The sequence below is a fragment of the Capra hircus genome, chromosome 3, assembly GCF_001704415.2.
Source record: "Capra hircus breed San Clemente chromosome 3, ASM170441v1, whole genome shotgun sequence".
Taxonomy (NCBI): domain Eukaryota; kingdom Metazoa; phylum Chordata; class Mammalia; order Artiodactyla; family Bovidae; genus Capra; species Capra hircus.
The window spans coordinates 73,740,577-73,754,370 of NC_030810.1; the positions used below are offsets into that span (position 1 = coordinate 73,740,577).

The 13,794-nt window shown below is 37.6% G+C and overlaps 1 protein-coding gene across 4 annotated transcripts in view; it reads left to right on the top strand.

Annotated features, from left to right (window-relative positions):
- The window catches only part of PTBP2 (polypyrimidine tract binding protein 2), an 81,685-nt gene continuing 69,693 nt past the window's right edge, over positions 1,803 to 13,794 (top strand). For all 4 annotated transcript variants that reach the window (XM_018045801.1, XM_018045802.1, XM_018045803.1 and 1 more), the window contains exons 1-2: positions 1,803 to 2,060; positions 3,748 to 3,778. In XM_018045801.1, coding sequence (XP_017901290.1) covers positions 2,053 to 2,060; positions 3,748 to 3,778 — 39 coding nt within the window. In that variant the 5' untranslated portion in view covers positions 1,803 to 2,052. The remainder of the gene's footprint in view (positions 2,061 to 3,747; positions 3,779 to 13,794) is intronic.

Here is a 13,794-nt window from a genome sequence, read left to right on the forward strand (position 1 = left end):
ACATCTACTAAATGAAAAGAGCACTGATTTGAATCCAATATTTAATCAGAATGCTTTTGTGATATAGTTGTTGCATTAGTCTCACTTCTGGTTCTATGTAGTATCATCCTTTTGTTTTATTTATTTATTTCACTTTATGTATTTTACCTACTACTTTTTGTGTCTTGACTTGTAAAGAAACAAATTTTTTCTAGAAAGTGATGGGTCTAAATAAGCAAGCACACTGACTACTGTCTGTCCGTAGCCTTGTATTTTATTAGGAGAAAAAAAAGAAAAACACGTTTTTGTGAATATTATAGTTTGGGCTTGGTTAACAGGATAAATTTTTTTTGTTTGTTTTGCCACTTAAGGACAGAAGTTTCCTTTGGTGGAGTAGTTTGTCTTCGCCAGGATAAAACAAGAGCTAATGAATCAACATTGATTGAGTCACTGTTGGGGAATACAGAGAATTATGATAGAGTTCCTGGCCTTGGGAGCTTACATATTTAATTGCTGAGTGAAAATACACGTTCAAAACCACAAACGTTTGAAAAGTGATTATTAATGGCACTGATAATTGGTCCTTTATGTATCACAAGTTAATGCTAAAGGCAAAGGGAAGACACTGTAGGAAATAATGGTTATTATTATTTTTTTTTAGGGAAATTCTAATCCCTGAAGCAAATCAAGAATTCTTAACATGTGAGTGCTCTAAAGAGTTCTGTTTGGACCAGATGTTCTGCAAGTTTTGTTCAAGTTAAAAACAATGTAATTTTTATGAATCATAAAGTATACTTAGTACAGTGAAATTCCAAATAGTAAATGGATAAGAGGTTTGCATGAAGGAGATACCAGAAAACCCAGAGTAGTCATTGAGAGTAATTGGAGAGACAGAATATTTTTCATTTTCAGGATTAGAAGTGTGCGTATGTGTGTGCTGTGGTTGCGGGTTATGGATGGATGGATAGAGAAAAGTCGCCCACTGAGCAAATTTTTCAAAAACGGATGCCTTTTCAAACGTTGAGCCTCTGATAAAAACACTGTAAAGGAATTGTTCAATATGCTTTTAAAATTGAAAAGGAGACCGGTGAGAGATATGGAAAAGGGAGTCAATTTGAGTCGCCCATCGTAGTGTTTCCTCCATCTTTAACCAACGGTAAAGATGGAGCTAGTACTTCCATCCCCACTTGCTCTTTCAAGCCTCCAAATGGTAGATCTTACTGTTGGTAGCAGATTTCTTACCAACTTTTTAATATATCTCTCAACCTGTGTTCTTTCCCATCCAGGTATTGTGAATATTTCCTACAGGTGCACACTAATCATCAGCTGAGTGACGTGAGAATCATATCTTCCTCCACTTGGAACTTCAAGTGTCGGGAAGCAAAAGCCTATGTTCCAATCTGATGTCTACTTGCTTCAGAAGCACTGTTTTCACTAAGCAGTGGTCTTGGTTAATGGGATAAAGTTTCTTTTGGTTTTTGGTTTTGAGAGGATGGAGGGGTCTGTTAATAAAAGATGGCATAGTAAAAAAAAAAAAAAAGCTATGAAATAGTTTTTTATTGGTCCATCTAAGTCGACGGTAGCCAAGTTGGGACCTGCTTTGGAGGGAAAAGTGAGGAGGTCTTTGGGCAGTCCTGCGGTCCAGGGAACACCCTCCCGAGGTCCAGGGTAGTGGGTGTGGAGGGCTGGGTGCTAGTCCACCCACATCGCCCTGAGAGGGCAACAGGGACTTCGAGGAGGAACGTACAATAGAAACCAAGCAAGCCACTCTGCTCAGCAACAGGCCGAGGCCCAGAGCGCAAAGGGCGGAGGGCCCCAGGCGCGCGGCGGCGCGTAGGAGGCCACTGCGGCGGCGCCCCCTCCCCGTCGTCCCCGCGCCCCGCCGCTCGCCGCCCGCAGCCGGGCGCCGGCGCGCTCGGCTCTTTCCGCCGCCGCCGCCGCCACGCGCTGCCCCGTGCGCTCCGGCACCTTCGGCAATTTCCGTCGGGCTCTAGCCGCCATTTTCTCTCCGCTTGTGTGTCTCGCCAGCTGCGTGGCTCGGTTCTTGTGAGCGAAGCTTTGTTCGGTTCGGCAATGGACGGGTAGGTAACGGGGTTGGCGAGGTGGTGTGTGAGAGGGGAGTGGGGCCCGCCTGTGGCCCCGTCCGGGGTCGGGCAGAAACCCTCTGGCGGCCCCTCCCAGGGCTGGGCTGCCGTTACCCAACCCCCGCCCCATCGCACACACCCCTCCCTGGGCTTCCCCCGGCGGGCTCTGGTCGAGAAAACGGGAAGAAAGCGGACTCGTAGGCTTGGCCGGCACTGGGGCGACGACCCCGAGAAGCAGCGGGTCTTGGAGGGGCGGCAAGGAATGGGGTGGGGGCCCCAGAACGTCTGGCCCGGCCCTTCCCCCCCTCTAGGAGCCATTTCTATCCGTAACCGGGGACCCGGACCCCGGACGAGCGGTTCTGGTGGGAGCGAGTGCAGCGGCCGGAGAGCGAGGCCTACGTTGGGGGGAGGGGGGCGGCTCCCCGCCGAGAGAACAGAGGGCCCCCTCCCCGGACCCCCTCCCTAGAAGTCCCAGGCCTTCTCGGCCCCGCCTGGCCCGCCCTGGCTGGGGGAGATGCCGGTGGCGGGAGCTCCGGGGAAAGCTAAGTGGGAGCCGCGGGGGACGGGGGGCGGGGAGGCGTGCGGCGGCGGGAGGAAGGGGGAGGGCAGATGTCACACTCCTTTGTTTTCACTGGAGTCTGCTAGTGGGGGCGGGAGGCTGAAAAATGCCTTTCTGTGCGGCCTAAGAACGTTGAAGGCTTGGCAGAAGGGCCCAGAAATTAAATCATCTCAAATACGAAGTGTTTGTGGTGGACATCAGTCACATGGGCAAAGGCTAAGAGCTGTGGCAGGAAGAAGAGCAGATAGTCAACACAGGGCCATCTTTTCAGCTACTTTGACCAGTTTCTGGAAAAACAAAAACAACTCTTAAAAAGCCAGAACCATCTGCATCTTTGAGGCTGGCGATAGAATGCTAAGTAAGTGAGGTGAGGCAAAGGCTTCGGGAAATTATACGAGACCAGGGTTTCCCTTGTACTTAACGCTCCACACCTGAAAAGACTCTAATAATTTAACTCATTGTTAAAGGAGGCATCCTTCAGGGAGAAATATAGCCGTATTCAGCCCGTTTGGGAGCATAGGAAAACAGTATCTTTTATTGGAATCAGTGACTGTATTTGGAAGGGTCAGAAGTAAAATACGAGGTTTTTTTAAGCATATGGAGTTTGATGTTTTTTAAAGATAACCAAGTGCAGATCTAATAAAAGTTAACAGACTAACGAAATTTGAGTCATCCTAGAGGTTCTCTAAAGATTATTTTCTAGATGAAACAAATCCAGATTTCACCGTTTTCCCCAGATCAACATGGAAATAGATGGCAAAATTTGTACTGAATTTCATGTTTCCTCATCCTATTAAGATTACTAAAGAGTTGAATTAAGTTTTAAGTTACTAACCTAAGTGTAGCGGGACATTATGTAGGCTTTGGGATTTTGTTCTTTTTGCTATTTGAAAGTAAAAAAACAAAAAACAAAAAACAACACCTGAAACTGTGTTTCCTCACACGTTTGAAAGTCATTTCTAGAAAGCCAAGTTGATAATGTTCCACTGACCATCTTTGTGTGTGTTTTCCATCTGCATTTTGAGTGGAAGATTTATGAATGATGAAATACCCTAAAAAGTTTCAGTTAAACAATGACCATTTGAATAACTAGAGGTTGAAGCTTTTTGTTTGTTTGTTTTACAGAATTGTCACTGAGGTTGCAGTTGGCGTAAAGGTAGGAAAACTGTTTAAAACTAATGAAAACTGGGTTCCTCGGTCTACTGAGTGTATTATCATCATTAATGGAAACTTTCTGTTCACTTTTGAAAACTATAATATAGCTTACAAAAATTCCAGTGGAAAGTACTTGTTGAATTTTTAAAATTGGTTTATATAAATAGTTTTAACCTAAATAGACAACCATAAATTTTTCTAGAAAAGCAGTCTCTGAGAATAACATTTCAAAGTATGAATGGTGTTCAGAGAATTGAAAAAGCTTTCAGACATGGCTTCTTGTAAATATAAAATGATAACCCAATTTTCTGAGAGGAACTTATCGTTGTAAATGGACAGATAAGTGATTTGACCTAAATGATATAATTATAGTAATGTAAAATTTTTTTCACTCTGCTTTTCTGTTATGAAGTCTGAGAGATTTTCACCAGTAATAAGCTTCATTAGAAATCAGTTTACCCTGATTTTTAAAGAGAATAAAGAAACTTGTTCAGGCAGTTAGCTTCAAATTTGAGTCAGAAGTTACAGAGTTGGTTTGTGTGTCTATTAAAGAAAGTTAGTCCTTACAGTAGAGATTGTTTAGAATCTTTCCTCACTCACTTTGGCCAGAAAAATTATTCATACTTTAAACCTTAGATCTAGTGCTTCGGCCTTTCATTTCCTTGGATCTTTGTACATTTTAACATTGGGAAGTATTACAAATTTTTGTTTGTAAACCTTTCTGCCCTGTTAGGGCACGATTCTTAAATCTTTAATTTTCCAAACCTGGCAAAATGTCTTTCAAGCCTAGATCTCAAATACTTGTTGGATGCAAGACATTTACCTCCTTCAAGTGTGAGTGGTCATGAGCGGCAGTTTGCTCTCGAAAGTCCAGTTATTTCTGACCATTCTAAATAATTTTTGGCATTCTTAAAATTTCATCAAAAACGATGTAATATTCTTTAGAACACTTGGAGATATTTTGTGTTTTCTTGCTTATTTTCTGTCCTTTCTATCTAGTAAATTAATTAAACCCTCATCCACGCTGTACTATTTTGCCTTATCTCTTAAGTTCTTATTGTGTAGATTGAGGGAGAAGTAATGAGCTTTTTGTGGGAAGGTGTATTTATTTTTATTCAGCAATGCTATTTTCTAAGTTAAGAGGGTCAGATGTAGTTACCATCCAAGCATATCTTCTGGTAGTGAATTTTTAAAAAGAATATAAATGATGCAAGTCTGAGTTGTCAATTACTGGATAAGGAGAAAAGGAATTCACAAAACCTAGAACAAGCAGAAAGAAATGAAGATGCTTAGAAGAGGGTGTTCAGATGTGGTTTATTGACAGTTTTATATATTAGTAGTTTGAAGAGGGAATGTTAGAAAATAATGTTAAAGTGGTTGCTAACTTTTTTTTGGTCTGTTGTTTAATGTAAAAGTTTTGATAACTGAAGTTGTAGTTTTATAATCTGCTAGGATAACGGTTAAGAATTTTTCCTTTGGCGTCAGATTTATGTGCCAAGTAATTAAGCTTTCATGAAATTTAAAAAAGTAATACATGTGTGTAGTTAAAAAAAATTCAAGTGAAAAATATTTCTCCCTGATTTCCAGTCCTTTTTCTTAGGTGTAGGTAATTATGTTAAAATTTTTTTGGTGCTTTTTTTTTTTCCTGAACTTAATAGTTTCCATATTACCACACATATAAACATCCTTGTCTAGTTACACAAATGGATTCATGCTGTGTGTACTGGCCTATATTGTGCCTTAAAAAAAAAGCTTTATTGAGCTATAATTTGAGATAAACCGCCTATATTTAAGGTATACAGTGTTTTGACATATATACACCTATGAACCACTACTATTATCCTGGGGATGATGAACCCCAGGAGTATCATTTTGCCCCTTTGTAATTCCTCCCTTCTGCCTTTCTTTCCCCAACCAACCACTGATCTGCTTCTGTCACTGTAGATTAGTTTGCAGTTTTTAGAATTTTCAACAAAGAGTCATACAGTATGTATCCTCTTTTTCCCCGGATCATTTCACTCAGCATTATTTCATTGGAATTTCAGCCATGTTGTGTTTCAATAGTTCATTCCTTTTTATTGCTTAGTAGTACTACACTGTACAGACATACAGCAGTTTGTTTATCCCCGCAGCTCTTGATGGACATTTGGATCGTTTCCAGTTTCCGTCTATTACAAATAAAGTTTCTGTGAACATTCCTGTGCAGGTCTTTTTGTAAACAAGTGCTTTCATTTCTCTTGGGGAAATACTTAGAATGGCTAGATGATATGGTTAGGCAAATGTTTGACTTTTTAACAAATTGCAGTTTTCCAAAGTGGTTAAATTTTTACATTGCTACCGGTTTACTGCTGGTGACGTCTTCCATCTGCATCCTCTCTGGTGCTTGTTACTGTTTTTTAATTATAGACAGTCTCATGGATGTGAACTGGTAATCTCTTTGTGGTTTTATTTTTCATTTTTCTAGTGTCTTTGGTGTTGAACAACTTTTCATGGACTTTTTTGCAAGCTGTATGTCATTGGTTAAGTCTATTTAAATGTCCACTTTTCGAATTGATTTATTTCTTTAAGTTTTGAGAAGTCTACATTCTGGTTACAGGTTCTTTATCAGATATATGGTTTACAGTTTTTTCTGCCTTTTTTGTTTTGATTTTCTCAATGGTGTTTTGAAAAATAGCATTTTTAAATTCTGATGAATTTAAGTTTAACAGGTGTTTGTTAGTGTGGCTCATGCTTTTGGTTATATGAGTCATCTTTAGGGTTTCCCTGGTGGCCCAGTGAGTGCTTCCCAGTGGATCAGGGGTAGAGAAACCACCTGCAATGCAGAAGATACGGGTTTGATCCCTGGGTTAGGAAGATTCCCTGGAGAAGGAAATGGCAACCCACTCTAGTATTTTTCCCTGGTAAATACCATGGACAGAGGAGCCTGGTGGGTTGCAGTCCATGGAGTCACAAAAGAGTCTGAAGTGACTTAGCGACTAAGTACAAAAACAGGTCATTTTTGTGAAACCCAGGGTCACAAAGATTTCTCCTTTGTTTTCTGATAGATTTTATAGTTTTTAGTTTTACATTTAAGTTTTTAACTTTTTTTAATATGATGCAATGTATGAATCAAGATTTTTTGGATTTGGATATGGACATTCACTTTTTTTTAGCATGATTTGTTGAAAAGACTTTTTTTCTATTGAATTGGCTGTGCGTCTTGGTCAAAAACAATTATGTATCTACATATGATTCTTTGTCTGTACTGTATTCTTTTCCATTGACCCATTTTTGTCTAAATAGTAGCCAAAAATGTACTGTCTTAATTACTGTAGTTTTATATCAAATCTTGAAATAAAGTAGAACTTCATTCGTTTGCAAAGTTGTTTTGGCTCTTCTGGGTCCTTTACGTTTTCCTATGAGTCAGTCTCTACAGAAAGGCCTGCTGGAATTTAATTGAAATTAACTTGAATCAATAGAGCAATTTTGAAAAAAATTAACATCTTAATGTTGAGTTTTTTCACCCATGAACACAAATTATCTTAACATTTAATTCAGTCTTTTACTTTCTGGAGCAGTTTTTAGTTTTCACTATACAGATTTTTTGGTTTTTGTTTTTTTACTCAGATTTATCCTTATTTTGCGGCTTTTTTGGTGCTATTCTAAGTAATATTTAAAACAAATGTCCATTTGTTATTAATATGTAGAAATAAAGATTATTTTTGCCTATTGCCTTTGTATTTAGCACATTTGCCAGACATTTTTATTACAGTGTACAGCTTTTTGGTAGATGCCATCAGATTTTCTGTGTACACTGTTTGTCATATTTTCTATCTGAATGTCTTTTCTTTTTCTTACCTATGATGTTTAGTTGTTCAGTCACTAAGTATGAACAGGCATCTAGTGGAATGTTTAAGTAAAGAGAGCAAGCATTCTTACTTTGTTGCTGAAATTAATTACCTTAAACGACATTATTTTTTTCCTAAATGTTTTGGTACAGTTCACCAGTGAAGCTATATGGGTTTGCTGTTTTTGTGGGAAGGTTTTAAACTACACATTCAATTTATTGAATAGATACAGGACTATTCAGATTACCCTTTTGAGTGAACTTTGGCAATTTTGTTTTCATAGAATTAGTCTGTTTCATCACAGTTGCTAAACTTTTGCATCACAGTTGCTAAACTTACTTGTAGGGTTGTTGTATTACATTTTTATATTTTTAATAACTAGCATCTATAGTGATGTCATCTCTCTCATTCCTGATATTGATAATTAGTGTCTTCTCTTTTCCCTTATCAGTCTGGCTAGAAATACATTGATTTTATTAATTTAAATAATCAGTTTTTGGCTTCATGTGTTTTCCATTTCTCATTTTATTGATTTCTGCTGTTTTAATGTTCTGCTTTGTATTTAGTTTACTTTTTTCATATTTAATATTAAAGTTGATGTGGTTGACATGGTATCTTTTCTAATACAGAGGATTAATGTTATGTATTTTCATACAAATACTGCTTTCACGGCATCCCTCAAGTTTTGACATGTAAGCATCTTTTCATTCAGTTCAGAGTACATCTACCATGTTTATTTCTTTGACCAATGGGTTATTGAGAGGTATGTTATTTAATTTCCAGGTATTTGGAATTTTTCCATATACTTTGTTTGTTTCTAACTTAATTCATTGTGCCTGGAGAACATATTTTGGAAGACTTGAATCTTTGTAATTTTTTATTTTATAGTTTAGATATCATATATCCTGTTAGTTTAAAGTGCTTTATAGAGAGATATATTCTGCTGTTGGGCAATGTGTTCTGTACATGTCAATTAGGTCATGCTTATTGGTAATGTTGTTCAAATGATGTCTTTCTATTGCTGTCACTCACTGAAAAAATGATATTGAAATCTCCTATATTGTGCATTCATTTGTTTTGCCTTGTGTTTCTATCATTTTCACTTTATATTTTTGAAATTATAATTAGTGCATAAATATTTAAGATTACTATGTCCTCTTGATATATTCACCTCTTTAATATTATACAGTGACCATTTTTCGTGGTAATCTTTGCTTTAAGGTATACTTTTTCTCTTTTTTTGTTTTATTTTTAATTTTTTTTTAAATTTTAAAATCTTTAATTCTTACTTTTTCTAATATTAATACAGTCATCTTGGATTTGAGTAGAGTTAACAAAAGTAAGTATATCTTTTTCCATTGTGTTACTTTCAGACTATTTGTATCCTTCAGTTTAAAGTGTAGTTCTTGTAGGCTACAGGTGGTCAGAGTATTGGAGCTTCAGCATCAGTCCTTCCAGTGAATATTCAGGGTTCATTTTCTGTAGGATTGACTGGTTTGATCTCCTTGCTTTCCAGGGAACTCTGAAGAGTTTTCTCTAGCACCACAGTTCAAAGTATCATTTTTTAAGCACTCAGCCTTCTTCACAGTCCAACTCTCACATCTGTACATGATTACTGGAAAAGCCATAGCTTTGACTATATGAACCTTTGTTGACAAACTGATGTCTCTGCTTTTTAATGTGCTGTCTAGTTTTGTCATAGCTTTTCTTCCAAGGAGCGAGTGTCTTTTAATTTCATGGCTGCAGTCATTGTCTGCAGTTATTTTGGAGCCCAGGAAGATAAAATGTGTCACTTGTTTCCACTTTTTCCCCTTCTATTTGCCATTAAGTGGTGCGACCAGATGATATGATCTTAGTTTTTTTTAATTTTGAGTTTCAAGCCAACTTTTTCACCTTCCATTTTCACCCTCATCATGAGGCGTTTATAGTTCCTCTTCGCTCTCTGCCGTTAAAGTATTAGGATACTTCTCCCCTTTTGGTCTGTGTACTGTTGTTATTATAACATTTTATTTTTACATGTTATAAATTCTATAGTGCATTCTTTAAGTAGCCATTTATCTTTTTAAAAGACTTAAACAACAAGAGAAATAACCTTCTACTTTACATAGTTATGCACATGCATTGAATACTCAGGGAGGATTCTCTGCAGAATTTCCCAAGTTCTCTGTGCAGCTCTCTCTTGAACTCTCCCAAACAAACTTGAGCTGCTTTGATCTTGGATTTTTGACTTTTAACTCTCAGGGAATTTTTGAAGTTCAGCCTGGTTTCCTTATTGGAGCTGGGCCTTGACCTGGACTTTCTCAAGCCAGTAAGCTGAGACTACCATGGCCTATCCCATGGTCCATCATTGTCTAATGTCCAGTGGTCTTGAAAAACAGTGTTGTATATATTATGTGTGACTTTTTTGTTTTCCTAAGTAGGGCAGAGATTGGTGCATTGTTACACCTTCTTGGCCAGAAGTAGATGTTCACTTAAAAAATTTACTTAATATGGTCTCTGCAGTTATAGTTTTGTCTTCTTTGTTACATGGGTGCATCACAGTGTAGTTGCTTTACACATCACAGTTTAGTTCCACATCGACTAATATTTTGATTTAATTATTTTTGCAGTTAACAAGTGAGCATATTAAAAGTAAAAATACTGTGTCAAATTAAATTACAGCTGAAGAGTTTATTAAAACCACAATGCCAAGAGGATTCTTACTCATTTGTTTTCCACAATTGTGTATGAGAGTGCTTGTTTTTCTGCACCCTTACCAATTCTGAGTTTTAAAGAAAATTTAGAATATTAGCCAATTTTAGGGTAAAAAAAGCTTTGTAATTTATATTTTGAAATAGCTGAGATTTTAAAACTTAGGCTTTCTGTTTCTGTGAACTGCCTCCTTGAATATATGATCTATTTTAATGATTATCTTGTTTGTCCAACTCTATATAAAAAGATAATCGATTCATATGCATTATAGGTACTTTTTCCTACAGTTTTGTTACTTTTTTGATACAGTTTTGGGCATTTAGATGTTGTTGCCCACCAGGCTCCCTGGTCCATGGGGTTCTCCAGGCAAGAATACTGGAGTGGGTAGTCATTCCCTTCTCTGGGGGATTCTCCCAACCCAGGAATCAAATCCGTGTCTCCTGCATTGCAGGCAGATTCTTTACCATCTGAGCCACCAGGGAAGCCCATTTGAATTATTAAGTAGTATAATTCAGCTTTTTTTTCTGTTTGATACTTAAACATTTTAAACTTGTTTCTTTAGAATTGAGATTACAAACTTTGAATATTAAATGTGATTGTACATAAAAAGTATTTTCCATGAACTAAGTCCTTTATTAATGTTAACCAATTTATACTACATATAGAATACCCAGTGTTTGTAGCTCTGGGGTATGTTGAAATCTCATTTTTCGTTATCCCTATGAATGTTTTCATTGATTTTAGTTCAGTTAGTTCAGTCCCTCAGTTGTGTTTGACTCTTTACGACCCCCACGGACTGCAGCACACCAGGCCTCCCTGTCCATCACCAACTCTTGGAGTTTACTCAAACTCATGTCCATTGAGTTGGTGATTCCATCTAACCATCTCATTCTCTGCCTAGCCCTTCTCCTCCCACCTTCAATCTTTCCCAGCATCAAGGTCTTTTCAGATGAGTCAGCTCTTCTCATCAGGTGGCTAAAGTATTGGAGTTTCAGCTTTAGCATCAGTCCTTCCAATGAACATCCAGGACTGATCTCCTTTAGGATGGACTGGTTGGATCTCCTTGCAGTCCAAGGGACTCTCAAGACTCTTCTCCACCACCACAGTTCAAAAGTATAAATTCTTCGGCACTTAGCTTTCTTTATAGACCCCTTTTTATTTGGTTAGGTCAGTGAGACTGTGAAACAGAAAGGAAATTGGTAGATTTTAATAAAAAGTTCATTGCATTTCTTTAAAAAAAAATTTTAAATTCTTTGTAATTTGTTTCAGAGGTTTATTTCTATACTCTTAACCATTTTGCCTCTGTGAAATTCTTGCAGAATGATGGGCTCAAGTAGTTAGCTTTTTTAAGGTTAAAGTTCACTAGAATTTTGAAAGCACCAGTTGTAAACTGCTGAATGCAAAGACAGTTTAAGTTGTAATATGGGTATTTTATTCAGCATCATTGGCTTTCCTAGATAATTGCAATAAAATAGTACTAAACATAACCTTTTTAATAGTGGTTGAATATAACTGATTGATGACCAGTATTTTAACCAAAAACTGTTATTCGTGTTTTTAGGTTTTGAGTTTTCTTAAAATGTTACATAATTCTTGCTAGGGTATTTATATTAGAATTTCAAATTAAAGACATTTATAGTGTGTCTACTAAATGACAGCACTATGTTAAAAACTGGTGATTCAGAGACACTAAGAATAGAATATATGTGTCTTGAGAGCAGAGACCTTACTTGTTTTGTTGATTTTCCATCATTGGTGGTACATATTACATAGTACATGCTCAGTATACTTAGTGACTCTTGAAAGGTCTCTGGCTTCAATATGCTCATGATCTCATGAGCTACTTATCAGTAAAAAGGTCAATGCCAATTTTATTGCTTAACCTTCTTCCTTTTCCCTGGAGATCCAAAAGAGCTATATCTTCTAGGACGTCATCTAGTCAAAGACATAAATATACTAATACAAGGTTTACTAAAATGCCCTAAGGCTACAGCAGGGAACGTTAATTGGTAGAATCAGAGTAGATTTCATGAAATTAGTGGATTGTGACCAGTGCATGTAAATGTTTGGGAGCAGAACTGAGCAATATATGTTGAGGGAAAGACATGTCTAAAGTTGTGCCAGTAGGCTGACACAGATTCATAACCATTGAACAATCAGCTGAATCATTTGAATTTTACTGCAGCGTTTGTATGTGGGAGGGAGAGGAAATACAGGATGTCAGATAGGTAGGCAGAAAGATTGTACTTCATGTGGTAGGCAGTATTCCATATACCTGTTCAGTTCAGTTCGTTTGCTCAGTCGTGTCCGGCTCTTTGCGACCCCATGGACTGCAGCACGCCAGGCTTCCCTGTCCATCGCCAACTCCGGGAGTCTACTCAAACTCATGTCCATTGAGTCAGTGTTGCCATCCAACCATCTCATTCCCTGTTGTCCCCTTCTCCTACCTTCAGTCTTTCCCAGCATCAGGGTCTTTTCAAATGAGTCAGCTCTTCTCATCAGGTGGCCAAAGTATTGGAGTTTCAGCTTCAACATCAGTACTTCCAATGAACAGTCTGGACTGATTTCCTTTAGGATGGACTGGTTGGATTTCCTTGCAGTCCAAGGGACTCTCAAGAGTCTTCTCCAACACCGCAGTTCAAAAGCATCAATTCTTCAATGCTCAGCTTTCTTTATAGTCCAACTGTCACATCCATACATGACTACTGGCAAAACCATGTACCTGTAAGCTTCCATATATGAAAGTAGCTCATTATTCTATTTTTAGAATGTCTCGGCTGAGCTGCCAAGTCCTTAGCTTTGGTATTATATGGAGCAATATGATTTAGAATCATGAGCCTCTGTAGTTAACTGTTCAGATATCTTATTTGGTTCATTTGTGTTGCTAAATTGAAAGCTAAATACCTTTCCTAATTTAGGTTTAGCTATTCATGAAGGGCTAAGGTGGCTAGGTAATTTTTTTACTTGAAAAGTAATAAAATATAACAAAAAAATTATGGAAGAAATGTGTTTTTGAGAAATGATTCTTGTTATAGCTATTGTGAATTTTGAACATAGAAAAAAGACATAGTAGTATCATAAACTGTTATTTATTTGTCACTCAGTCCAAACAGTCATCAACAAACAACCCATTGCTAAAATTTAGGCTATCCACACTCTACTTTTCTCCTGTTATTTTGAGAAAAATTCTGGGTATTTGTTTTCATTCGTAAATGCTTTGTTGTGTCTCTTTTAAAGATCGATCTCTCTCTCTCTCTCCCCCCCAACCCCCCCCCCATCCTCTCTAATTTAAAGAAATACAACCACAGTGCACTCCCTCCAAAAGAAAAAAAAAAAAGGCAGCAATTGCTTAATGTTCTCAAGTGCCAAATTTGTGTTAAGATTTCTGTTTGTCTTGTAAAAGTTGTAGTATGTTTACTGGCTTTATTTTTAGTGGTACAGAAGGTTCAGAATCAAATGAGATCAACACATTCAGTAAATAAATTTCTTTCAATGTGCA